This window comes from Chlorocebus sabaeus, chromosome 25, assembly GCF_047675955.1.
Source record: "Chlorocebus sabaeus isolate Y175 chromosome 25, mChlSab1.0.hap1, whole genome shotgun sequence".
NCBI lineage: Eukaryota > Metazoa > Chordata > Mammalia > Primates > Cercopithecidae > Chlorocebus > Chlorocebus sabaeus.
The window spans coordinates 13,612,501-13,639,961 of NC_132928.1; the positions used below are offsets into that span (position 1 = coordinate 13,612,501).

At 34.2% G+C, this 27,461-nt stretch overlaps 1 protein-coding gene across 1 annotated transcript in view; it reads left to right on the top strand.

Moving 5' to 3' along the window:
• The window catches only part of USH2A (usherin), a 785,943-nt gene that overhangs the window by 455,844 nt on the left and 302,638 nt on the right, over positions 1–27,461 (top strand). Inside the window, exon 37 of the mRNA XM_007988447.3 lies at positions 22,980–23,159. Within this exon, the coding sequence (XP_007986638.3) occupies positions 22,980–23,159 (180 nt within the window). The remainder of the gene's footprint in view (positions 1–22,979; positions 23,160–27,461) is intronic.

The window sequence follows — 27,461 nt, forward strand, 5'->3', positions numbered from 1 at the left end:
CTCAGATACCTGTCTTTTGAAAGCCATAATTTCAAATGTTTATATGTTTATATGTTTATATGTTAAACATTTCAAATGTTTGTATGATCGTTCATCTAACTTTTACAAACATTTGAAGTCTTTTTGCTACTAAGATTATTGTCATTTTCTCTAAAATGCAGACATTTTACCAGGGGAAAATGATAATCTGATTAATTAAACTCTCAACTAGTTTTTAAAATACCAAATATGTGGTGTGTAAAATGTCAACAGAGGTTGGAACTGAAGAATCTCTGTCCTGACAGAATTTACAAACAAAAAAGCTAAGACAGACAAACTTAGCCAAATTATTCTCAAGTGCATGAGGCAGGAAAGAAACTAGATGGTGTGTCAAGTGGAACAGAAATAATTAAGGGAAGATTTTGGTAACACTGGGTCTTTCTCTTTAATTATGGATTAGAATAATGAGAGTATGAAAAACTAAAGAGAATGACGGAGAGGGCACAAACACATGTGAATGGCAAAAATTAACCGATCAGCCAACCTACACTTGGTTATATTAGAATGTATTTTTGCCATTTGCTAATGTCCACCATAAAAGTAAGGATTAGCACTTTTCTGTGGGATTCTACCTGATTTGAAACATCTATTCAATAATGAGAAACATATGATCAACAAATTAGTTTTTCTAGGGTGTGCAAGTGCCACTTACTGACCGGGAATAAGTGCTTTGCTCAATGACTCTCAAGGCTACACCATTCACCTTGCACAGGTGAACAGTCAACTCCCAGTGATCAGTTTACAACATCTCCAGTATTTTTCCACACTTATGAATTAACTATCAATTTAAATTATAGATAACAAGTTTACAATCATTCCTTATGAAACATATTGAATATATAATTTTTTAAAAATCAAACAAATGTGTGAGTTTGGGAATAAAAATTAAAATTTTACAGCATATTAGTAGCAACCTGGCTTATGTAAAACTATTTATAATATGATAAATTCTATTCAATTTATTTAACTGGTAGATGAAAGTATTGTGCCATGATAATTTATGGTTACGTCATTATTTTACAGAGCTTCAAAAGTATTCTCAGCTACAAATATAAAACAACCTAATTATCAAGAAGAAAAATAAAAACTATGAAAAGATAAAGAAAATATTCTGAGGTCCTATAGAATAATTTTTACAATGGCAGCTTCTTTACTACTAGACTTCCCTTGGATTCTTCACACTGATCCTGTACTTAGTAGACGATGCCATGTCTTAGTACACATATCCTGCTTTTTTCTTAAGTGGTTATTGTGGAGTCCTCTGTGAATTGTTTAATTCTTCATTATCCTTCCTTTTGAATGAATTGGGGAGTTATCTTCATTGCTTGATATCCTGACAGATTGTTTTGTGTCAGAGTTTCTAAGGCAAAGCACCAGGGTGTGCTAATTGCTGAGTCCTTTGTGCACTGTTAACTCTCACCTGCTCTGAAAAACTGGATTGCAGCTTAGTTTTCATCTTCAAATGTCTCTTTCTCCTAATCCCCTATTTTGTGCTGTGCCACAGAGTAAAGATATTTATTTGAAAAAGAGAGATATGGATTACTGTGGGGGAAAAAAAGAGAGTAAATGAAAATGATCCTTAAGCATTAGCAAAGGGAAATGGCATTTTAGAAAAAGAAAAGAAAAGAAAAGCAGATTGGTCAATTTTTAATGTTGAAACCAGATCATTTCATGGATCTCAGAAAATTCTTTCTGAATTTGGAGAGGTACAACAAATAGGTTTTAGGTGACTTTTTCCACAGTAAATACTTCTAACCCAAAACAAGTCCTCAAAAGTAAGGGTGGAAGGCAAGGACCGGGAAAGAAAGGAAATGGAAGATAGAAAGAACAATTCATGAAATAAGCATAATCAGATGCTTTTTATTTGCTTATACGACCTGACAGCCCTGAAAAAAAGAAACTCAATTAGTATTTAAGACTGTTTTTAAAAAGGCAAATAAAAATTTGGAAAATATATCTGTTATCTCTAGGTGGTTGTATTATCAATGGTTTATCTTCTCATTTTTCCTTTTATATGTACTCATTTAAAAAAAATTTCTATAATATATACGTATTATTTTTGCAAAACATTAGAAAAAATAGCTCACAAGAGCAGATGATTCAAGAGCAGAGTAATTTGGAGTAAGCGCGGTGCTTCTGGCGCCAAGGAAGAGATCCGGGTGGTGAGTCAGAAGTCCTGAGGTGGAAGCTTACAGAAAGAAGGGCATCTTCACTTATTTCCAAAGATTATTCAGAAAAGTCTTTTGGTGACTTGTGGGATGTTAAATTTAACTTTCTTCTTGCGTTTTGCCTGCATATATTTTTCCAACAGTTGCTAGGGATAATCAAAGGAAAACACCAAGGATACTGCAAAACAGAAAAGAAAACTAAATGGGAGTGGTCAGAGAAATAAAGGAGCCTCTTTATACCTGAGACATAATGGTAGTGTTAGGGGAGGACTGAGGAATGGGAGATATGGGTTTTTTTGAGGTTACATTATGGGGAGCAGGAGGGGCATAAAGCTTTTACTGCAGTGGTAACATCTGGAAGGAGTGGGGCGCTTTAAAGACCGATTAGGATATTTCTAGGCAGAAAAGATAGAGTATAAAGTGATGGCTCCCCATCCCCCATTCCCTGAGCCTAAACTTTTTCTTCTGTTATAATTGGAGTCCATATCTCATTTCAATATTGGTATCAAGTGTTTTCTCCTTGGGATAAATCCTCACCTAGAAACAAAAGAAATTAAAGGGGAACGGAAACTGCACAAATGCAGAAAATATTGCATTGCTGGTTTAAACTAGATGAATGCATATTTTTAACTACAGTTCCGAAAAATCCTAGCACCCAGAATAGGCTTACCTTCTCCCGGAATTGCCAATTACCAGGAAGAGTGTTTATTATGTCAGTATATTCACATTCTCTAAATCTCTAAAAAAATCTCGAAAAACCAAAGAACTGCAGTCGATTTTTCAAGGTTACCCAGAGAAATCCAGTGTCCTTTTCACACAATCTAGTTCTCTGGATGCTTTTCCTCCCAGAATAAACTGTGTTTTATAAAAATTACAAGAGGGGGGAAAAAAAGATACAGAAGCATTTATTTTCTTGAGAAGGTAAGGAAAATAATTATGTGTGGGAACCTCTTAGACTTCCAAAGAGTCTGTAGGAAGGAAGGCTAATGCTGTTAGGAAAGGGACAGCTTTGTTTTATAGTCCCCGATATCTGTTTTTTAGTGTGGAGGGAAATGGTCGGTTTCAGAGCTGTGCTTGCAACCCATGCAGTATATCTGACACTCTGCCCTCTGGGAAAACCCGCCAGTGGGGGAATTGTTCCGGTGATGCAGTACAGCTTGTAACTTGGAATCCCGTCGGAGAACTTTGTAGTTGCTTGTCAGTCAGTGGGAAGATAAAAGAGGCAGCTTCTTTTCAAGCAATCTGAATTCATTTTCCCGTAATGAGTTAGGGGGTCAGGCAGCAGGAGTGAGTTCACCTGAGATCTTATAAACTACATTTCCTGGTGGAAGAAAGAGCGGAGGAGAAAAGGGAACATAACGTCCACCACGCAGCTGTAGAACAGCATAATGTGGCTTGTCGTTGGTCTGTTTCTTTTTATGCCCACATATCCGGATTTCAGAACATATATTTTTAGAAAGAAAGATCAAAGAAAGTACATCTTTATCTCATTTAAAAATATAAAACCCAATGTGTAAAACTGAAACTCAGTTAAAGTCTAAAGCAGCAGATGATAGTATTTCATAAACAAATACTCATCAAGCAACAATATGTTAAAGATATTGTACTATGTCTTATTACATTACCTCATTATTAACCACACAATTTATTTCAGAGACTTAGAATAAATTAAATGAGTGTCATGATAAGGAGCTCTTTTAGTTATAGACAACAGCCTCAGACCTCTCTTCCTGACCATTTCAGGTGTTGTTTCTAAATTAGCATAAAAGACATTAGGAATAAAAACTCTGGGAGAATGTTCTTATGTTCAAAGCAAGTATTAATATAAAAAAACAGTGGGAATGTAGGGGAAATAGAGAAAATTATTCCGTTCCTATTTGTTTGGATGCAAATGTCTCTTAGGCAGAAAAGAAAGTATAGTATTTATATCTTTCCATAAGGTTCCAACACATTTCTGGATGTATAAATTTACATACAAATCTAAACACTTGGGAAATCAAAAGGCATTTTTTTTTCTGGACTACAAATCATGGCCATATTGTTAATGAAAATATAAATGGGCAATAATAAGATATATGTCATTTCAAATATTGGACTATAGAATGTATATGCACTGAATGTATTGACACTTCTGATTGTATATCATGTCATGGCCAATAAAGCTATAGAAATGTTTAATTAGGACATATTCTTCCACAAGAATGGAGTTAAGCATTAATTTATCAAACTTGTTTAAGAACTCATCTGTTCTCAACACACACACAGCAGCTTATTGAATTTGTGTCTGATATCTAATTGGCTATTTTCTTGACATAATGAACAAGTGCATACTCTATGCTGTTGTGTCTGTGGAGGCAGCGATGTAATGACGAAACGGAAATTGTAACCATGGGCTGTACACTGAGTTGTACACTGAGTCAGGAAATGAGGCCCACAGAGGCATGAGAGGGTACAGGATTTCGTTGTCCTCATGGCTTAACTTCATGGTTCAAACTCTGCAGAGCGTCTCTGTGGAGGAATCTCTCCATTCTTTTTTTTTTTTTTTTTTTTCAGACGGAGTCTGGCTCTGTCGCCCAGGCTGGAGTGCAGTGGCCGGATCTCAGCTCACTGCAAGCTCCGCCTTCCGGGTTCACGCCATTCTCCTGCCTCTGCCTCCCGATTAGCTGGGACTACAGGCGCCCGCCACCTCGCCCAGCTAGCTTTTTGTATTTTTTTAGTAGAGACAGGGTTTCACCGTGTTAATCAGGATGGTCTCGATCTCCTGACCTCGGGATCCGCCCATCTCGGCCTCTCAAAGTGCTGGGATTACAGGCTTGAGCCACCGCGCCCGGCCGGAATCTCTCCATTCTAACTCCTCATGAAAGGAGCCTGTTAGAAGCAAAATACAATCAGCAAATCACCCAAATGGTGTACCTTTCGTTTTGGAAGGCTTTGCATAATTTAAAAAATAAAATGAAATTCTCCTATTTAGAGAATTTTTTAAAGCATTTAAAAATACTCAAACCATTTTCAAACCCACACCTAAGTGATTTGGGGGTTTCTAATACATGCATGATAAAGTTTAACTGGATAAACCAGTGATAGGGCAGACATACAATGTTTTCCTATAGTCGTATACTACTGATAGACCTGTCTAGTGTTGGTTTTTGCATGCTTTGTTGTGGCAAGGTTTCAGTGCTTGTTGAATAAATAGCAATATTAGAATCAGTTTTTAGATTTTGGTAGACTGAGCATATAGCCATTATACCTAGGAGGTTCTCAGCAGAAAAGTGTCAACTGTGAAATAATGTTAGAGGGAAACGGAAGAATGGGTTACACAGAGAAATAGAAAAAAATCTAGACATCTGGGGCCAATGTCCTTCTCTAGCCGCTAAGACACACTCTACAACAAGGAATTCCCTTCTCTGATTCCTGAACTTCTCCTGTGGGAGTCTAGGGATCAACTTCCTTGGATGGTGATGGGTCCTCATCATTACATAGAGTTATGAGGATTACAAACCTTATGTTTGGCCCCTTAGAGAGTGATAATGGGTGACTCCTAAATCATAGTTCTATATACCAAGAACAGCCCACATCAAACATATTTCCCAATTTTTGTGTGAAATTCTTCATAATCAATGTGTTACTTTACGCAATTATTAGTGTTGCAGAATCTAAGGATTCCAGTGGGCTATTTACGAAAAAAAAGCATATGGTGTTTAGAGAATTTGTATTCTTTATTTATAAATAAAGTTGCAAATAAAATTCATGTTTTTTCTTCTAGCAATATGCCTTTGGGGAGACAGCAAAGGGAGTTTCACACCCAAGGAACAGAAATCAAAAATCATAGAATTAAATTAAGAAATTTATTTGTTTATTTGGACATTCCTTCATTTGTTCATGTAAAAAGCATGTATCTAGCTTGTTTTATGGAGCAAGACAGAAACAAAATGGTAGTTGCTGGGGTCAGGTGGAGAAATTTCCTCTATCCAGAGTTGAATCCTATGTTGCTTTATTTTGCTAAATTTATTAAACATTTAAATTTATATGAATGATGGTGCCTGCTCCTGGGATATTTATTCCTTCCCAGTGTAAACCTATTTCTCCAAATCATCACTATGCTAAATTAATCACTATGCTTTCAACATCTTAAATATTTTGAAAGTACTTAAGTATCTGCAAGCATGGTCTGTGAGTTGAAGGGGCTTGTGGTTTACATGGGGAGCTAGAAATTACTCAAGTAATCATATAGAAATATAAAATTACAGACTTTAATAATTATTAAGGCAAAATTATATATAACTAAGATTTTCATAATAAGAAACAATATAAATTGGAGGGTCAAGAAAGTTCTTTTGAGCTGATGACATTTAGGGTAACTGTAACATGACTAGACACCAACTCAGAAACTAGAAAGAGGATTCCAAAGTAAATGTCATTTTTAAAGGATATGAGGAAGGTAAAATTGTGGTGGATTTGAGGAAATGAAAGAAGACCATTATTGCTGGGATAGGGAATGAAGAAAAGAATGGCATAGAAGAGACTAGAAAGTTAGACAGGAGCTAATTCATACAGCAGACTGTTTTAAGGACTTTGGCATAAAGTAAACGTGTAGTTGCAATAATTACAAAAAATCGTCGAATTTTCAGTTGTTACACAGATGAATATTAATTACATTTAGTAGCTAAAGGCTTAGATTGGAGTATCTTTTTTCTTCAGAGATAGTTTTGTTAAAATGGTACCAATTAGGCCGGGCGCAGGGGCTCACGCCTGTAATCCCAGCAGTTTGGGAGGCTGAGGTGGGTGGATCACGAGGTCAGGAGTTCAAGACCAGCCTGTCCAAGTTGGCGAAACCCCGTTTCTACTAACAATACAAAAAATATTAGCCGAGTGTGGTGGCAGGCGCCTGTAATCCCAGCTACTCGGGAGAGTGAGGCAGAGAATTGCTTGGACCCGGGAGGTGAAGGTTGTAGTGAGCCAAGGTCGCGCCACTGCACTCCAGCCTGGGTGACAGAGCGAGACTCTGTCTCAAAAAAAAGAAAAAAAAAGTTGCCTATTATAAATGTGTTATTGGCTTGCAGTCGTTTTTTTCTATGGAGGTATACATATGTGTATTCATGTGTTTCCATATATAATGTATTGAGATCTTACTACAAACACATATACTTTACACATTTAACATTATATCATGAATATTTCTTGTATTACACAAAAAACACTCATAACAAGTATTTAATACTCAATAGGTATTTAATATACCATAGTATAGATGTGCCAGTATGTATTTATCAATTCCTTATTGTTGGCTATGTAGGTTTTTTATTCTTACTATTTGAAAGAGTATTTGTTAACACATACTTCTACATTTTTTCTTGATATGTATAACTACAAAGGAATTGCTAAATTAAAGGTTGAGTATATTTTTGAAGACACGCGATATGCATGGCAAAATGCTTTCAAAAAATTACATCATTTCACATGGTTTCTAATAGTACACAAATGTGTTCATCTGTCTGTAATTATATGAATTTGATAGATAAAAATGGTAGGTTGCTTTAATTTGCATTTCTTTTATTCCTATTGAGACCAAACATTTTCCGTATGTTCTTTCTCTATTTGTTTGTTTGTCTTTCTTTTTTGTCCGCTCACACACTTTACCCAGAATATTTTAGAGGTTTTAAAATTTGTTTTGGTATTTATGGCAGCTTAAATATTATAGATAGTAATTCTTAGTCGTTACAATTTTAAATATTTTATCTGATTTATCTTTTTGGTCTTTTTATAAGGTTTATGACGTAGTATTTTAGATTTTTGATAATTAAATCTTTGCTAACTTATTTTTACGACAAATATTTTCTCCATCTAAAGTTGAAACAGATGTTGCTTTATTTTGCTAAATTTATCAGACTTAAATTTGTATACATAATGCTGTCTGTTTCTGAGCTATTTATTTCTTCTCTTTATACCTGTTTCTATTCTGATTGAATTGTGGTGCTTTCAACATCTTAATTATTTAGAAAATACCTTTGTATCTTATGGGTAAAGTTAATATTTTCTCCCTCCAGATTATTATTCATTTCTTTTAAAAGGTCTTAGTTCTTTTCATATGCATATTATTCCAATTGAACATTAGATTGAGTTGAAAAAATGACACTGATACTTTTAATGGAGTCTCCTTCTTATACATTAATTAATTCTTGTGAAACTTACATCTTCCAATATTTCTCATCTGGAAATGTGTTATTGTTCCATTTACTTAAGCAGCTTGTATCTCACAGTAAGGTTTTGTTATTTTCCTCATAAGGACCTCACATTTTTCATTAGGGTTATTCCAGGTATTTCTACTTTCATGATTGTGTTCATTTATTTTTATTATAATATTTTAAAAAACTCTGGTATTACATCAGTGTTTTTAAAGCATGCCATTTTTATTCAACATTTTAAAAATATTTATACATCTGAGTTAGCAATTTCTCCAGCTCTGGGAAGACAGAAAATACACAGATCTGTACTTTCAAAGAATGTGAGTTCAGCTCACTCAGTCATATGAACTTAGCTGGATATACCACATTAACAGACAGGATAGACCTTTTTACTTTGAATAGAAAGAGCTGTAATTCAAGTTCTGTGTCACAGATGCAATCCATACACTATGGTTTCTTTAAATAAGCCATGACCAATTGATTTTTAGTAATTATTTGCTTCCAGTAATTCATGTGAGATTATTAAAATAACCTTATAAGGTAAATATAAGAGGTTTCAAATATTCCTATCCATTGAGAACCCCAGAAATTTTCCCTATTAAAATTTTCAGAAAGAAACAAATAGGTGCACAGGAAAATCCTTATAAAACTATGTCCCTAACAGAGATTATTTGTATAATAAAAATCAAGAGGGTGGGTGTTTCTAAATATTCAACTATATGGATTGAAGACATTGTGGTAAATCCATTACAAAGGTTATACTGTATATTTGTTGATGAGAAAATATATATTCTTACAACTATAAAACAATGAGCATCATAAAATTCTATAATTGCAACATGTGACAGTAGATCATATATAGATGTATGTATATATAGAGAGATGTGTGTGTATGTATATATATATGAACAAATATGAAGGACACACACCAAAATATACCAAAATATTAATAATAATGATTATCTTCAGATTTTAGATAATTTCAGCTTTTGTCTTTATGGTTGCTGGTATAGCCTTAACATTTACAATAAAAAAATTTCTTTTATATTTAGAAAAAGAAGAAATATATGAAGCCAAAAGAGAAAAACGCAGGGGAAGGAGGGAGTTTATATCATGCTTCATCTCATACCAAAACTATTGGAAGCATTTCAGAAACAAAAGACCTTAAAACTTCAAACTCTAATAAGAAATTGGGAACAAAAATCTTGAGTTCATTATACAAGGGATGTTAAAAACCTTGGGCCTCAGTTTCTTTCAGAAGCCCAGCCATTGCAATTATTATTTATTATCACCTTACTTTTACTTGAATGTCTTCAACTAAAAGTGGTTTACTTCCACTTTTCCCTAATAATTTATGTCTTTATGGTAAGAGATTATCTTATTGTCTTTCTGATTTGTACCTGTTTCCTATTTAATGATTTACTCTGTATGGCATACATGTCAAAGTTATCATGCTAGAAAAATTATTATGCTATAATAATTATGGTACCATCAAACTGGATTAAATTATGTTTCATTATAAATAGTAAAATGTATTAATTTTTTTAAAAGCCTTTTTATGCCAGTGGAGATAAATAAAGTTACCTTTATGTACTTTCATTAAATACAATGACAGTACAAGCCAAACGACAGAACTGATAACAAATCAACACACTCCTTCTTGTAACACTCATAAGTTGTTCTGAAATTAGCTTTCTTAGGACTATGAATTCAATGCAATGTATGGAACAGAATCTGTGCATTCTGTGAATAAAGTTTCACTTCCAGCTCTTGTGAGTCTAGGTAGGCAGATCTTTGAACAGTGAGGTTTTCTTCCATTGATTTAAAATGAAAATGAACCTGCATTTTAAATGTGCATTCTAATTGTCCCTTTAGCACATCAGAACAGCACTATCTAATAGAAACATAATGTGAGCTACATATATAATTTTGGATTTTCTAAAATGCACATTTTTAAAAAGTAAAATGAAACAGTTAAAACTAATTTAGTAGGGCTTGGTGCGGTGGCTTACACCTGTGATCCCAGCACTTTGGGAGGCCAAGGGTGGCAGACCACCTGAGGTCAGGAGTTTGAGACCAGTCTGGGTGACATGGCGAAACTCCGTGTCTACTAAAAATACAAAAATTAGCCAGGAGTGGTGGTGCATGCCTGTAGTCTCTCAGCTACTCAGGAGGCTGAGGTGGGAGAACCACTTGAATGTGAGAGGCGGAGTGTGCAGTGAGCTGAGATCACACCACTGCACTCCAGTCTGGGCAACAGAGTGACTCAGTCTCAAAAAAAAAAAAAAAAAACAATTAGTAGTATACCTTATTTAATCCCATCTATCTAAAATATATCATTATTTTAACATGTAATTAAAACTTACAAGTTAATAATGAGATAATACATTATTTTTTCTACCAAATCTATGTTTTTATTTTACACTTGTAGGATATTTCAATTCAGATTTTTTATCAGGTATATTCAATGTTCATTTAGATGTCCTAAGTTTTCAGTTGAGAAAGTAGATCCACATACCAAATTGTTCCAAATGTATTTAAAAGTTTTTCAGTAACTGAATCAATGATAAATTTTTAATTTAAATTCATTAAAATCAAATTAGAAATTCAGCTCCTCAGCCACACTAGCCACATTTCAAGTGCTCAATAGCCATATGTGAATAGGGGCTATTGTATTGGACAGCAAAGGTTTGGAACACATGTACAAGATGTTAACACAGAGGGAAAGTTAAAAGTTAAATCAATGCCAAACTATTGGGAATGTTTTGTCTACCGGGTTTCAAGAAACAATGACGTGACTAATATTTTTCTCATTGAATCAGCTGCTTGACTAGTAGGCTCAATTGATAGAATAAAACAGTTGCTGGGTTTTATATACAAATCATCTCCTTGTTTATTTGGTCCTCTAATTTTCTTAAGGCAAATATTTTTGCAAATTATGCCAAACTCTGTTTCTCCTGAATATCCCTGTTATCCTCAAATATTGCTGAGTGTCCCATGAATATAACTGTTACATGCTGTTTTGAGTTAAAACCAAGAACACCTATATTGAGAAAAAAATTAAATGTAGTTAATGTTATACCACCATGTTTTGTTCTAGCTTCTCAACTGTCTTATAAATCATGTAAATAAGCACCATAAACATCTACTGAGTGATTCTGTAATAGTTTGGATCTACAGGTCCATCATTTGTGATGACACATAGAAGTTGGCCCAGGAAAGCTAAAAGTATGTCGTATGTCAAATAATGCCTTCCATCAAGTTTAGAGCAGCATTTCTTCCCCAGCATTACAACTTTGTGTAATGGCACTTGACAGTATTGGCATTTCTGATATGACTTCTTTTGGCTAGTTCAGCATTCTTAAAAAATAAATAGTTTTTCACTCTGTGATTGAAAGGGTTAAATAGTACCAATTCATTACACTCACAAAAGGATTTATTTTGTCCTCATAAATCAGTTTTATTCCACATTTTTATTATTCCCTTGGGTGAGCTACTCCAATTGAAATCAATACAAGTGCAAGTGACACAATCAATCTCGATATTTGATTATGGATCGGAGATCCCCAGGTCCGCTTTTTAGCCAGTTTCTTTCTGATCATCTCCCCCAAAGAACTGAATATTTTTATTGGCATCTATGAGTTATGAACATGTTTAGAAAGCAGATAATAATCTTCATTTGTATACTGACAATGGAAGCCCCACAAATGAACAAGGATTAAAAAATAAAGACTCAAAATATGTATCTATAACATCATCAAAAAACTCTTCAAATTTCTCAGTATTTTTAAGATGAAGTCATGTTTTTAAATAACTTTATTCTTTCCTTTAAAAAAAGACCTATTAATACAACTGGTGGCTATAAACCATATTCTTAGGGTGCTATTAGGTAAATGACTATTTTTCATCATAAAGATCTTATTTACTTTCACATGCTTGTTTCAGAGCTGAACCGTATCAACTGGTCTAGGTTAGTAATAGGAGAACAGTTAAGGTGAATAAAATGCCTTTGAAGGTATCCAGGCTAGTTCTTTTCATTTCTATAATTATGCAGGCCAGAAAGCCACCATCTGGGGGATTTAAAAGAGAAAAACAGCTCAACTTTAAATTAGAGAGCAAAATTGATTAAGTTGTTCCTCAAGAGGCCAACATTTATATATCAAACTCTCTTTGCTTTACAAACATATTTATATCTTATGATCCTTTACATATCAAATGCTTATTTTGGTACTCATGGTACCATATTACTGTTTTCTTGCCTCTGACTCTAGCCACCTGTTCTAGGTTCTTAAGCAAAATATTTGAAAAGGCACAATTAAACCATTCAGCAATTCGTTATTTGATACTTAGAATAAGGCAATTATTTGATGCACTTATCTAATCATATTCTTAAAATAAATTTCAAGGTAATGTTGACACTGCATTTGTTACTTTCAACAAATATTTTAGCCTTATTTAGCCATTTACTTATTTTCACTAGAATCCATAAGAAGGGGATGTTTCATGTTTTGGACAAATTACCTACCACTGATTTTTTCCAGGAAGACATATAACTTTGAACGTTGCAGAAAAGTATTTTAGAAGCAGTTAAAATAGTAAACCCATATTTCTTTCATCCTGGCACCATTAATTACTCTTCAGTTAATCTTATTAAGCCTTTAGAACGGCAGCTAGATAAGCCATATAAGCTAGGCACTTGGATTTCCATTGACAAACTTCCTAGGCATGTGGAATTAGGGGACTATCTAGAACTTATTTTTGTCCAGCTTCGTTTCCTTTTCAGTAATTTGCATTTATTAATGCTGAATAATGAAAGATAGTCAAAGCATTAATGAAGGTATGGTGCAGTGATGTAACACAGGGCTATATCAACAAAATGTTCTTTCCACATGCTTTGTTCAACTCTTTAAAAAAATATATTTACTCAAAAGAATCATTCTAGAAAGTGGAAATTACTCCCTTTATTCAGGAAGGCAGAATATTTTTAAAAAGTTAGCTTCTTTAGTTGTTTAATTCAGAGGTTGGCAAATATTTTCTATAAAGGGACAAAGTAAACACTTTAGACTTTGCAGGCAATATATTCTCTGCCATAATTACTCAATTCTGCAGTTATACCATGAAAATTCCTAGAAAGATAATTACTTTTGTTCTAATAAACCTTTATTTCCAAAAATAGGCAGCTGGCCAAATTTGGCTTGTAGACTGTGGTTTCTGGGTCTCTGTTTTATTATAACTTGTTTATAAATTAAGATACAATTTACATACTTTCCTTGGATATTTCAATCCTTTCATGATTCATTTGATTTTGCAACAATTATGAATGCTAATATAAAAATCAATGTAATACAGAAAACAACATCCACTAAAATCCTACTACCCATAAATAACCAATGTTAACAAAAAGTGAACATTATTTTAGAGCTTTCTCAATTCATGGGGGATTTCTTGATAGCAAACTACAGAAACAAATTTGGTTAATTCAGGCAGAGATGAATTATATTAAAGGAATTCAACAGTTCAAAAAGTTATCAGGAAAGCTGGAGAGTCAGATTTGTGCAGAACCACAAATAACATGGCCCAGACAAGCTTGTGCCTTCTTAGGACACCCCCACCAGCACCGTCACCATTCAGCTGCCTTGAAAATTATCACTCTGCTTCTGGATTCTCAACAATTTTAGAGGCATCTTGAATAATCCTTAGTTGACTGTGAGCCATTGTTTCACTGGATCAAGCTCTGTAGTCCCTAGGTGAAAGCAGTGCAACTGACTGGCAATCCCGTGGTCTTACCACATGAACTTCAGCTGTCCTTTCATTTACAAAAACAAAGAAAATTAAGTTATATTTCTAGTCATTTATTTCTACATACCTATTATCGTCTCCCTGATTGTTGTAATTTCTTGATCTTTTTTCTTGTACATGAATTATGAGTCTCTCAAGGCTTTTCATCATACCATTGATTTAGATCTTAGCTCTATCTATTCTGTTCCTGGCTTTTTCTAACTTATTTATTAAATACTTAATGCATTTTTAAATTTCCAGATTGTTTCTCTGTCTCTGCAATATCATTTTATCATCTTATAGGGAATATATATCATTTTTCCCCAAACTGCATGGTTATTTTGTCTTTTGATGTTAGAATCCTTTTTTTCTCTTTAGCTGTATGTACAATACTCTTTATACATTTTTTTCTTCAACTTCATCTTGCTTATGCCTTGTATGGGCAGTTCTGTCCAGATTTTGCTCTGGTTCTGAGCTTGGTCTACTTCCTTTCCCTTCTGGTGCTAGTCAGTCTTCTTTTGACCTAAACTTTGAGCACTAGGTGTTGCTAGAGAGTGCAAAGATGCACTGGGCAGAATTCTGGGGAATCCAGATTTTGTCTCCTCTGAGATCCTATTATATGGCTTTTGTGGCAGCACTTGCTGCATTTATTCACATGCATCTCCCAATCCTGGGAACACCAGCTTCTTCCCCCAACTCAGCACAGGGCTTGGCAGAATGGCCAGTCCTGATTTCTCTTCCTATCTCTGCAGACTCCACTCATTTCATTTCTCTACACATTGGAGAGGATTTATTTGGCTTATACTCCTTCCTCTGGGAACAAAGGTAGGAGTTGTGCTATACTAAGAAAGAATTTACCATATCTTTCTTCTTTTAGATTTCAATTTCATGTCAGTCATTTTTTTCCTTTTCCTTTATACATTTGTACCTGGAGAATTTTCAACTAAAATTGTTAATGTTACTGTTTTCATAGCTTGTTTCCATTCTGTCAGGTATTTTGGAAAGACAGTTGTGCGGTACCACTTAATTTAGAAGCTGTGAAAGTTCACAATTTGTCCAAAATCTCTTTCCAGCAAGGTGATTCATATATACAGTTCAGAGACTAACTCGGAGACTGTAAGGTGGCTTCTGACTTTCCCCACCTCCTGGTGTTCATGTCCTTGTTTACTCTCCTTCCCTTGGGTGTCTTCAAAACCTGTGACTTGCTTCTCACCAGTAGAACATAACAAAGGTGATAGCATGCCACCTCAGTAAGATTGTAACCTATCTTGCTAGGAGACTCCCTCTTTTTGATACAGTAAGTGGTCACTCTGGGAGACCCATATGGGAAGGAATGAGGGTGAACTCCAAGCAACTCAAAACTAGTAACTGAGGGCAGCCTTGAGCCAATAGCCGGAAAAAAACTGAGACCCTCAGTATCGACAGCCTACAACAAATTGAAAGCTACCAACAACCACCTGAGCTTGAGAGAGATCCTTCCTCATTGGAAACTTCAGTTGGGACTTCAGTCCTGGCCAACACCTTGACTGCAGTCTTTTGAGACCCTGAGCACAGGACCCAGTTAGCCGTGCCAGACTCCTGACTCACAGAAACTATGAGATTATAAATGTATGTTGCTAAGTTTGTGGTAATACCATGACACATTGATATACAACTAACACAGGAACACCTGACTGTGTGACTGTAGCATATGAAACAGGTGGAACTCAACAGCAAAACATGATATCATTCTCGTCCAGACCCCCAAATCGTTGCTCTTCTTTTACAGAGTAACCATCTCAAGTATATATATTCCAGTAATTAGAAGAAATTGTTAAACATGTCATTAAACAAAGAGTGGACCATAGGCTTTGTCTGGGATCAATAATGGTTGTCAAATTACTCGTCTGATCCTAGTAGCACCATAGGCTTAGCATTTTCAGCATGATTAGTAAAGCTCTACCAGAACTTTAGAAGGAAACACATTTTGGTGATAAAATAGTTGTGTTCATGTCCAGTGTTTGGTGTGGAAGCTGGGGACCACTTTCTCTGGGAGTATATTTGTTCAAGTAACTCTTAGCTGATTGAGATAAGGCATCAGTTTGTTCAGTTGGAAAAAAGTTTCCCTAAATGGCAAATAATAAGTCAAAGTGGGAAAAAAAACTCTGACATATCAGAGCATAACTTGGTTAATGAAAATAAACCATACTTCTACAATTTATGATAGTCACAGTACATCTCTGAATTTACTCTCTCTTTCTGTGTGTGTTTATATACATATATACAGTGAACTATACTGAATTTTATATCTCATATAGTGAACTTTATATATAAAATGTGTACTATACATGCGTATATACATATATATTTCTTTCATTTTTATGACTATTTTTAGAGCAGTTTTAGGATTACGGAAATATTAAGCATAAAGTACAGAGATTTTTGTCTATCCTTCATGCATTGTAATTCCTTTCTGATGTTCATAAAATGAGATCCATTTAGGAAAATCTGACTGCGATACATAGAGAAAGCTTGATGGGAAAAAATAAAACATGCTTCAACAAACTTTAAAAAATAATTTGCAATATTTAGAACAGTTATTGTGCCTGCACATTAAAAAAAAAAGAACAACAGAACAAAACACAAAGATTCTAGATCTCTATAGAGCTGTCGTTGCTCTTGTATGGGCACAACCAGGGCAAGTGTGTCTGAAGCATTTTTGGTGAGTTGATAAAATGGTGCATGTATTTATTCCCTGCACTACAATTGTCATACTAGAAGAATGACCAATTTAAAGAGGAGTCAAAGAAGTACAGCTTTGACTAGATGACAACTAATTAAAATCACTATTACAGTAATTACAGTAATGTAAGAAATATGATGCATTAATCGAGCACCGTCCTCAGGAGGTCTTAGTGGTTCATAGGCTATTTATTTCTTTCTCTTTCAAATGTTCTGTGAAGAAGACAGCTTTGTGGGCATATGTCTATAAATATTTTATACATTGTCAAAAACGTAAGGCCAAGAATAGATTTCTTTCACCATATATTAATTACAAAATAAACAAACACTCAGCACCTTTCAGCTTCCTAACAACATGAGATCTATCAGAAAAATGGAATTTGGAAGAAACACTTGCTTTTTGGTTAAAATAATTTAGAATAATATTTTTGGAAGGAATAAATAACTGTAACTTAAATATTAATACAGGCTATCTAGAGTGACCTGAAATTCTTGGCTCACAGTAAAGGCTGATTTTGCCAGTTTACCTTGATCATAATTCTATGTCTTCTGATTTTGGTATTGGCAGAATTTTGTGATACTGAGATGGAACTAAACAACTCTAAAATTTAGACCTCAATACCAGAAAAACATAGTATTTCTTTGTACAGCAAGAAGTGGGAAAAATTAGTTAATACTTTTTCTACCCTAAGATGTAATTGGATTCAGAAAAAGACTAACTTAAAGCAGGACGAGGCCTGACATATAAAATCCTCACAAGGTAACAAGAATCAGTTTGGTTTGTTCGCTGTCATTTCTCATTATAATCTTTGTCATGAGAATGGATTCATGTTGTGCCATTTTCTGTTCTTGTTACAATCTTTGTCACATGAATAAGATATCAGGATGTTAATGCCTGGCATACAGTATTGCATGTGTGATGATACTGTACAGGACTACACTGACCTTTGCAATATTATGTATTCTGATTGGTTGTTCATGTCACCTCTTTCCCACAAGTTAATAAGGCTGTAAAAAGGAGAGAACTGAAATGGCCAGCCAGTCAAATTATAGAATATTGAAAAGGTCAGAGCAGTACAGCACACAGGAAAAAAAATTATGGAATATATGGTGCATTAAAATTCTTGTGACAATGATTATAACAAGAATAGGAAAGGATACCCATTTATGTTATTTCAATCTAGAGAACCCCATAGGATGGTATCCTCGGGACAGCAATCATTTACGCATCCCTGAGTCATACATGTGAAAATATCCATTTATGCTGTTTTTTCCTTAAAAAATAATTGCATAGAAGATTTTCTACTCTTCAACAAAAAAGAACATTGAAAATAAGATTTTCATCTTAGAAAAGGGGCATTAATATTGTTAACTTTCCAGTTAAGACTTTGTATTTGAGACTAAAGAAAAGGTTTTTTTATAAGTAAAATCTGTTGTTCATATGAGGTTTATTTGGTCTATGTTTTCATGTAACACTTTTCTTTGAAATAAAATAGGACTGAATGGATTAACCTCTTTCAAGACGCTTTAGAATGTGGGATAGACTGAAAGAGCAGTTAGGAGTTGATTTAGAAATTCTACATGGTCTATACAAAACTTATTTTATCTTTATGATGTGTGATATTGGTCAATACACAAAAAATCTTTTCTTCCTCTGCATCTTCAGTGGAAGATAGTGACAAAGAGGTAAAATACTTAAATCAGAAACCCTGATGTTACTGTTCTTACTTGTGCAATAATGACTACTTATTTTTAAAATTGTTTTTATGCACATTTTAAATTTTCTTATAGAACAGCTTCATTGGATTTTGTAGTCTGTAAGGAGACATCTGTTTTAAACCTTAGCTTTACATTTATTTCACTAATAGAGTAAATATATTATAGTCCAAAGCCAGAGTCTGGACTCTAGAAGAATCATCCAAGATCCCAGCACCCTATGCCCCAGTGCTCATCCAGTAGGCCTGGGGTAGAATTCAGATATACAAATGTTTATGAGGTACCCGCACGTGATTTTGATGTAGGTTGTGCCTGGAACAATGGTATTGGTAACCTCATTTTGCAAAGAGCTAAGTGAGATCCCCAGTTAAAACTCTATAGCTCAGACCAAGCCACAGAGGGTGGAGGAGGGCAACTCAACTTCAAATCACAATGCTTGGGTGGGTGTGAGGCAGGCAGTGGGGAGTTGTTGTTCCAGAACACAGAAGCTTAAAAGGTCTTGCACCATCCACTTATACTCACAAATAGGGTCAGATTGGAGGGCCTACCAGACAGGAATGGTCACCTGCGATAGGACATGCTTATCACTTTCACAATTTCAAGCTTGATTTTTGAGGCTGAACCAACGAGGCTGCGTTTTCCAGTCCACTGAAAGCCCAGTTTATGCAGTGAAAAGTGGCAAAGCACAACCATCTCAAGAGCAGGAATCTGAGGACATGCATTTTAAAAATCTACCCCTCCCCCCCAATATTGAGGAGCCTAGATTCCTAAAGTTCAAAGGAAGAAAGGAAAGACAGTGAGAATGAAATGGAGGAAGAACTAAAATCTGTGGATCTTGCTTGGGTTTTGAATCTGGACGTTTTTGAGCTTCGTTGAGGGCTGAAATCCTGTCAGCTACTCTAGGTCTGTGAATTGAACTGTATGTTTGTAGGGGTGAGAGAACATTAGAGTCACTCAGCTGCATGGTTCCTGGAGATGTACAAGTTCTTTTTTGAGCTGAGCAAAATGGTTATGTAATTGCATGCTTCTCATAATTATTGAGTAATTATATACTTCTTATAATTACTGAGTATTCATTGTTCTATAACCAGAACTTAATGTTACAACTAATTATATAATTACCATGTATTAATGTTGTTATCTAGGAAGCTTAGCATAAAGTGCACTTATATATTTCTCCCTGCCATGCCATTTTCAAAGCAAGAAATAGTGTTTGTTTTTTGTTTGTTTTACAGCTCAAAATTTCCTTCAAAAGCAAACAAGCAAAATGCAATGGAGAAAACTTCACCAACATTATAATCATACACATTTACTTATTTATTTTGTATTTGTCCCTGGCTGAAAATTTGTAAAAATATATTCTCATGGCTTAATTTTAGAATTTCCATTGTTGCTTTACAAATTTCATTCTTTTATAAGACCTGCACAGTTATGCTACTTGAGAGTCAATTGAATATCTGCTTGAGTCTATAGGACAAGCTGACCTTTTTGAAAGTTTACAGTTGAGCATGTTAATGACAGCAGAAGTACTTCCAAGGAGCTCAATATCATGGAGACAGGAGATCTTCCCATCCTGACCATGTAATTGATCTTAGGCAAAGGTTAGGATGTTCACATTTAATCTTAACCAGGTTTCTTGAGTACAGGAATTATGTCTTATGTACTTGGGGCATGTTCTCGTCAGTGCCTAGCAAAGGCTTCTCCTTGCATGCAGTTGGAGCTCAATAATCCTCAGTAGAAGCAAGTTGACCAGTTGTAAAGAACCTACGAAAGCTAAAATGGCATAAATTGGAAATGTCTTTTTAGTGCATAATGAAATTATCAAAGGCTGCTTTGTGGGTTTCATAATGTCTTGCTAATATGTATCACACATATAGAGGAGTGCATTATCTACTTCCATTTTAGGACCTTGAAATCACTCTTTAAGCTATGAATATGTCTTTATCTGCTTTTACTGAAAGTGAGTAGAAATTGTCATTGTCATGTTTTAGCCCACAAGCACTGTTTATTTCTTTTGAAATAAACTACTTCTTTGGACATGCCAATTTTGGGTCCAGAGTAATAGATTATATTATGCCACTAGGGCTCTCTTCTGCTCATGGAAAAAAACTCCTGAGTATTTTGTAACAGATTTTCCAGTGACTTCCTCCATCCCCAAATTGTTATAAGTATCTTTTTAAATAACTTTTTGTATGTTTTTAAAATGTGTTGGACCTACCAATATTTCAAGAAAATAGTTAAGTAATAACCAGATATCAGAATCTCTTTTGCATGATTTGATCTTCATTAATTTCAGTTTGAAATATAATCTGATGGGACAGTGGCACATTGGTAGGGGATGAGATTAGTGCTGCTTTGTTCATTGAAAAACCTTAGAATTTTGATTAATAATACATTGTTAGGTTGGAAGGGGTAGAGAATAGGTAGGCAATTGCTACTGAGAAAATGAAATACAGGGTGTAAAATTCTTAATCACTTGCTAGTTCTAAATGGCTAGAATGTATCAATTGTATGGATTACAACAAAAACAATAACATCATTCCTAGCTGCTGTTTATGTGCAACTATTATGTGCTGGATATGATAAAGAAATCAAGAAATCATCTCACTTGATTTTCACAATAGCACTGCAATGTAAATACTGTATTATCATTCCCAGTTCACAGTTGAAGGACCAGATATTCAGAGATATTAAATAAATTAGCAAAGAGCACATTACTAAAGAATACAAGAACATGTTCAAATGCAGGACTTTCTGACAACCAAATTTATGTTCGTTCCTTTGCACTATACTTTGCTACTAAACTGTGTTAAAATATAATGTTTTTGTAAATATTGTAAACATTGCATTTTGTATACTATACGATGCAAGATCACTTTTAGTATGATGCCATCTTTTACTTTTTAAGCATTTGTTCAATAAAGATTATATCAGTATCTGGAGATCTTGCGAGTATGCTTGTTCTTCCCTTTGAAGCTCAATATCATGTGCTTTTTAAATTCATTTCCCTATATCTGCAGAAATTGTATGTGAAAGATTAAATGTACATATAATAAAAAGTGATGTTATACAGGAAGAAGGTTATTTGAAGTAAATATTGTGCTCTTTTAAAGAAAAAATCTCACTCTGTCACCCAGGCTGGAGTGCAGTGACACAACTGTAGTTCATTGTAATCTCAAATTTGTGGGTTCAAGTGATTCTCCCACCTCAATCTCCTGAGTAGCTAAAACTACAGGGTCATACCACTGCGACTAGATAATTTTTAATTTTTAATTTTTTTTTTTTTTTTTTTTTTTTTTAGAGATGAGGTCTTGCTATGTTGCCTTGCCTGGGTGGTACTCTTAATCATTCATTTTTCTGTTTTTTAAGAGTTATTGTATCATTTCTAAAATTGACAAAAAGTTAAGCAGCATTTTAAAAAATCATATCATAAATTTTTCAGGAAAGCATCTAACATAGAAAAGTGTTACAATTTTCATTTGTAGCCGTTTTCTTATTTTAACCCTAATTTCTGACTCTTAACCTGAAATTTAACCTAATGGTGTAAGAGAGAGATAAAACACTGTTATTAGGCAGCAATATTTTCCTGCATTGTGGACTGATGAGATTTAAGAATGGGTTTGCTAAAGCTGTGGAAGGAGAGTGGCGGTGGGAGCAGGGTGAGGACATATTGAGAGTGACTCTTTTATATAGCTAGGCAGCTTCTGCATTTTCTCATAAAGCTAAAAATATTAGATCTTCTGGTCAAAGTGGACATATAGTACCTCCCACCCCCAGTTGCTTTTCAGGATATTCTGACTAATTCTAATTTAAAGAGGTATTAGATAGAAAGAAATCCACCCACATTTCAAGCAAAGTAAACAGAAAATACCTCAGTTTGTGATATATACAATATCTGACTAATATGTCTGAGTATAGTACATGTTTCTAGAACCATTCTATTTGAGGAATAATGTATTATTTCTTCCTGTCTGCGTATCCAAAAAAATTCAGGGATTTTTATTGGAAAAAGAAAACTCAAAAAAGTATAAACAACTCATCAAGTAATCAATTTCTACATTTGTGCAATATTTTTACTTATATGCTTGATACTTGTGATATGTCTTTATCCTACAGTTATCTAAGAATATTCCTCAAATTATTTTGATTGCTGTGATGAATGAATTGGCCAGGTCAACCCAGATAACACTTTTGTTCACAAGATAATAAAATCCAAATATGTGCATTGAGAGAAGCACGTGTAATGCCTCTTAGAGTGGTAAAGTTACAGATCTATTTGGTACAGTATATTTAGAAACTCAAGAAAATACTCAAATAATATCAGGAAAGAATTCTTAAATATGTATTTATTTTAATAATTTTCTTTTTTAATCAGTAGGTAATAATTACACCCTTCTGAATGTCACAAAAGTCATGTACAGTGGAGAAGAGACAAACGTTTGGGTGCTCATGGATGGGCTGGTTCCTTTTACCAACTATACCGTACAAGTGAATATTTCAAATAGCCAGGGCAGCTTGATAACTGATCCTATAACAATTGCAATGCCTCCAGGAGGTAAGTCTATGCAAATGTTGGCTATCTAATTTTATATAAATGCCCTAGAATTAAGTGTCCATTGAATATCTTGTTTATTTTTAGAGGTATTTCATTTTAGAACTTAGAGGCTCAATTATATTTCTGGCTCTTTTGATTGTTGTTGTTCCACTTTGTTTATTCAGATTCTTTAATTGACGGTCTTTTATTGTTTTGCTGAGACTGCATTCATCCATCTCACACTGTGTGTGTATGTGTGCCTATATACCATACATACACACACATATCTATCTGGATTTCTGCATGTTAAGAAAATTGGGAAATGCTTTTTGTTCAAGACTTTACTTAAAGCCAAAATTTATATATGCAATTTGAGTTTCCATGTTCTACTGCAAATGGTTTTCATTCCTGGTGTTCTAAATAACTAGTTCAATTGTATACTTAAAGTACTTCATTTGGCAAAAAAGGTAGGGTGTAGATGATAGAATAGGAAATTTCCATTTGCATTACTGAAAAACACCTTTAAATTCCTGATCCTAATAATTACAATTCAGCAGGACCACATTCATGTGTGAAATGTGATACAGTCTGGATATTTTTATTTTAAATATTTCTATAAAAATCAACCTATTCACAATTGCCATTATTTTGATGTGCCATCAGCTTCACCATGTTTTAACTCGTTGTGGGAAATACTCACATTGAGGAAAACCCCTCTAGGGTTGACATGGATGGCCCTTGAACAGAAAGCATGCCTAAAAATGTTAAGAGCATGATTCTCCATTGATTGCTAAATAATGTATGTTTTCTAAAAATCCTGAAAGCAAAGGACCGCAGGATATCCAATGTCTGCTCTGTAGCCCATCTCCTAGGAATGAGTGTATTCTGGACTAAGGGAGAATGTCACAATCTTATATCAGCAATCTGAAGGGCAGGTTAACCCCACTTCCAGTTATGAAGAGTGTAAGAACAGAAAATGCCTTATCACTGGAGAAAAATAAAGGGAATCTTCAGTTTGTATGGAACCACTCCCCTGCAAAAAAGATTCATTACCTGTTGTATCATAAAATCACTCACTATTATCTACCTTTTATACCATTATTAAAATTAATGAATTGATGTTTACTAAAACAGTTGAAACTCTACATGTCAGAAGCTACATTACTTAAGAAAAGAATGCATAAAAGAAACTTTTGAGGCTGATTAACTCAGGTTAGTATCATATTTATTAAGAAAATAATTTTAAAAGGGAATTGAATTTAGATATATTTATTTAAAAATTGAGACTGGAACACAAAATAAAACAAACTCCCTAAAATAAAATAAACCTTAGGTGTTCATATCTTCATTTTTCACTTCAATACACATGCTACGAAGGATAGAAAACTGTGATGACTCTAAACCTTAGTATATAATATCCTTTATTCAGATTTAGAAATTAAAGAGTAATCAGTACCATAATGGAGATTTTTAAGTTATATAGTCATACCTTTTCTACAGGATATATATAATATTTAATAAGCATGCTTATTTTATAATATTTATATGGATTTAAACAGTTTGTGATTTACAGTAATTTATAATCATATTCATAAAACAGGGCAAATTTAATTAATTGTTTATGTGTTGAGGAATGTATGGTCTAATAATTTGTTATGTATGCATATGTCATGATTCAATTAAAAATAGCAAGCTCCTACTGCTAACTGAATATGCGTTATATGAATATACCTGTCAGTAAAAGGGTTAATATTATGCAAACAGGACGAAACTAAAATATTGTTTTATAGTGGTGCTGTCAAACTGAGTAAACTGTTAACTGAGGCTTATCTTCATCTTCGCTCTGTGGATGCTTATCTGTGTCATTACCATAATGCACTGCAGGCCCACACTCTCTGGGCCTGATGCAATCCTTCACTTTATGTATTCAAAAATCTAGAATTTGGGAGTCAGTCCTTCACCAAAGAGGAAGCAGATATCTTCAAAGACACACAGTGATTCGCTAAAGTTTATTATGGCCATTAGGACATACTTTCTTTTTTCGTTAAATTGTTGTTGATTACAATTAGGAAACTTATAGCATTAAAATTATCTTTTTTATGACCTTGTGGCAGTTTAAAGGTGATACCTCATTGATTAAATAGGTTTTAGTTCATGCTTCCTTTTACTTAATGATCTGAAAACATATTATCCTGATTTACACATAAAAATCATGCTGAAAAGCATGTGGCATTCACTAGAATATGTGTGTTTAAGTAGAATTAAATTAGTACTGAGAGTTATTAAAGAAATCTTCCATGCCTTTGTCCAGTGAACTGTGTTTCATTCTGAAATGAATAATAAATGAACCAATATGCAGAGGCGAACCAACTTATGGGCAGAATAGGTTCTATATGCTATTTACTTTTCCATTATATTTGGATAGCTATCATTATTGCCAATTCCTTGGTTTCAATACTAGATCTCTTTTATGGTGATGTTGAAATCCTAGTATCTTTCAATGCTGGATAATGCAAGATTTGTAATGATAATATCCTTAGCTATGCTTCTTTTGCATAGTTTTAAAACATAATAATAAAATAATTGGGCAAAACAAAATGCTCTTTTTTACTTCACCAAATATGTACTATCAAATATGACCTGGAAAATCTCATTTACCCATTTAATCTAGCCAAATCCTTCTCATTTTTTAGGCTCGAACCTAGAAATTGTTCCATCAGAAAGTCATCTTTTGCCAGCAGAGGCTGAGATAGGACCTTTCTGTATCCCAGACAACAGTTACGTTATACTCAAATTGCCTGTTTAATCTGTAACAATCACTGGTTATAAGATTCTATAGAGTAGGAACTGTTTCTTACTCACATTTTTATCTTCGGTGCCTAGACTAAACCTGACACATGGTAGGTGCATAATGAATAATTGCTGAATGAATAAATTAGTCAAGATTGCTTAACTACTAGTTTAAAATTTTAAGCTTATCATTGCTCAAGCCCACCAGGCCTCATCCCATCCTGAGCAACCTTGTATTTTAGCCAGCTGTGAAAATGTGACCTTCTCTCTATACCATTGTCCAATGTAAGAATGCTGTGGTTATGTAGATAAAATTGGGAGCTCAAACTATAAGGAGGGTGAGTGTATTGGAGGTAAGAAATATTCTCACGTTACACCAACTCATCACTCTTTTATTCTTCCCTATGGTGATTACTTTTCTCAGGTGAGCATAGAATAAACAATCCTTAGTTTAGATAGGAATTTGGAAAGGAGAGGCGAAAGGGTCATACTCCAAAGAATTTTACCAGGATACATCATCTCTTAATTGATGGTTAGGACACATCTTATTTGCCAGTCCTACCTCTATTTTTCTGATGAGAAAAAAATATATAATTAAGAATATGATAAACACAAGTTATTTGAAGATAGAAATTAAAGCAAGAAGATGGTGCTACTAACAATTTGGCACATAGATGAACACTGGCAAATCCCAATTAACACACATTTTTTATTTGAAAACTTCAGTTTAAATATTATTTGGACAACTGGAGGAGCGTCTCTCTTTTTTCCAATTATGTAGCAGATCCTTCCCTACTTCTGCTCACTCAAGTTTTTTTGTATTTCTACAATTACTATATTTTTAGGTTGTTTGTAATAACATAATGCTCATATTTGGCACTAAGGTACTCTTGGAAATAAAGAATATATTTAATCAGAGCTCTTGAATAGCATTATGGTACAGGTTCAAGAGTTCTAGGAAAAGAATTAAAAAAATAAAAACGAATCCAAATGTTAATCCATAAATATGAAACTTTCCTATGGCCTTTACCCCTTCAAGGTCTGGAGTTACTAATGGGGTTAGGATTTCAACGCTTAATGGGGCTCAGTGCATTAGTGTTTTGTATGCATGGAATTCAGCATTCAGTTTAATAAGTGGTTGACATTGGTGATGTCCCTTAATTTGCTTAAATCTAATTGGCTCTTTTATCAGTCAAACCTGTATGGATTGGCAATTGATCAGAAAGGGTCAGCCATGACTCTGCATGTAGTTAAATGATGGAAGCACCAGTTAAAGTCGCAGTTGCATGATAATAAGCAAAAGAAGAACAAATGAGCTTAGAGGAGGAAGGCAAAGAAGCTTAGAAGTTTTGCAGGATCTTCAAGTTCAGAACAAAGGCATTATAGAGTATATAAATTTTAAATACACTGCATTTTGCCTCCAGACTTAAACCTTTTTTTTTTCCAGATGAACTGAAATCTTGTCTGAAACCGTCTTTGTTACATCAAAGAACTACTCAGAAAGCTAAAAGAGACAGAAGAAGCATAAAAGGG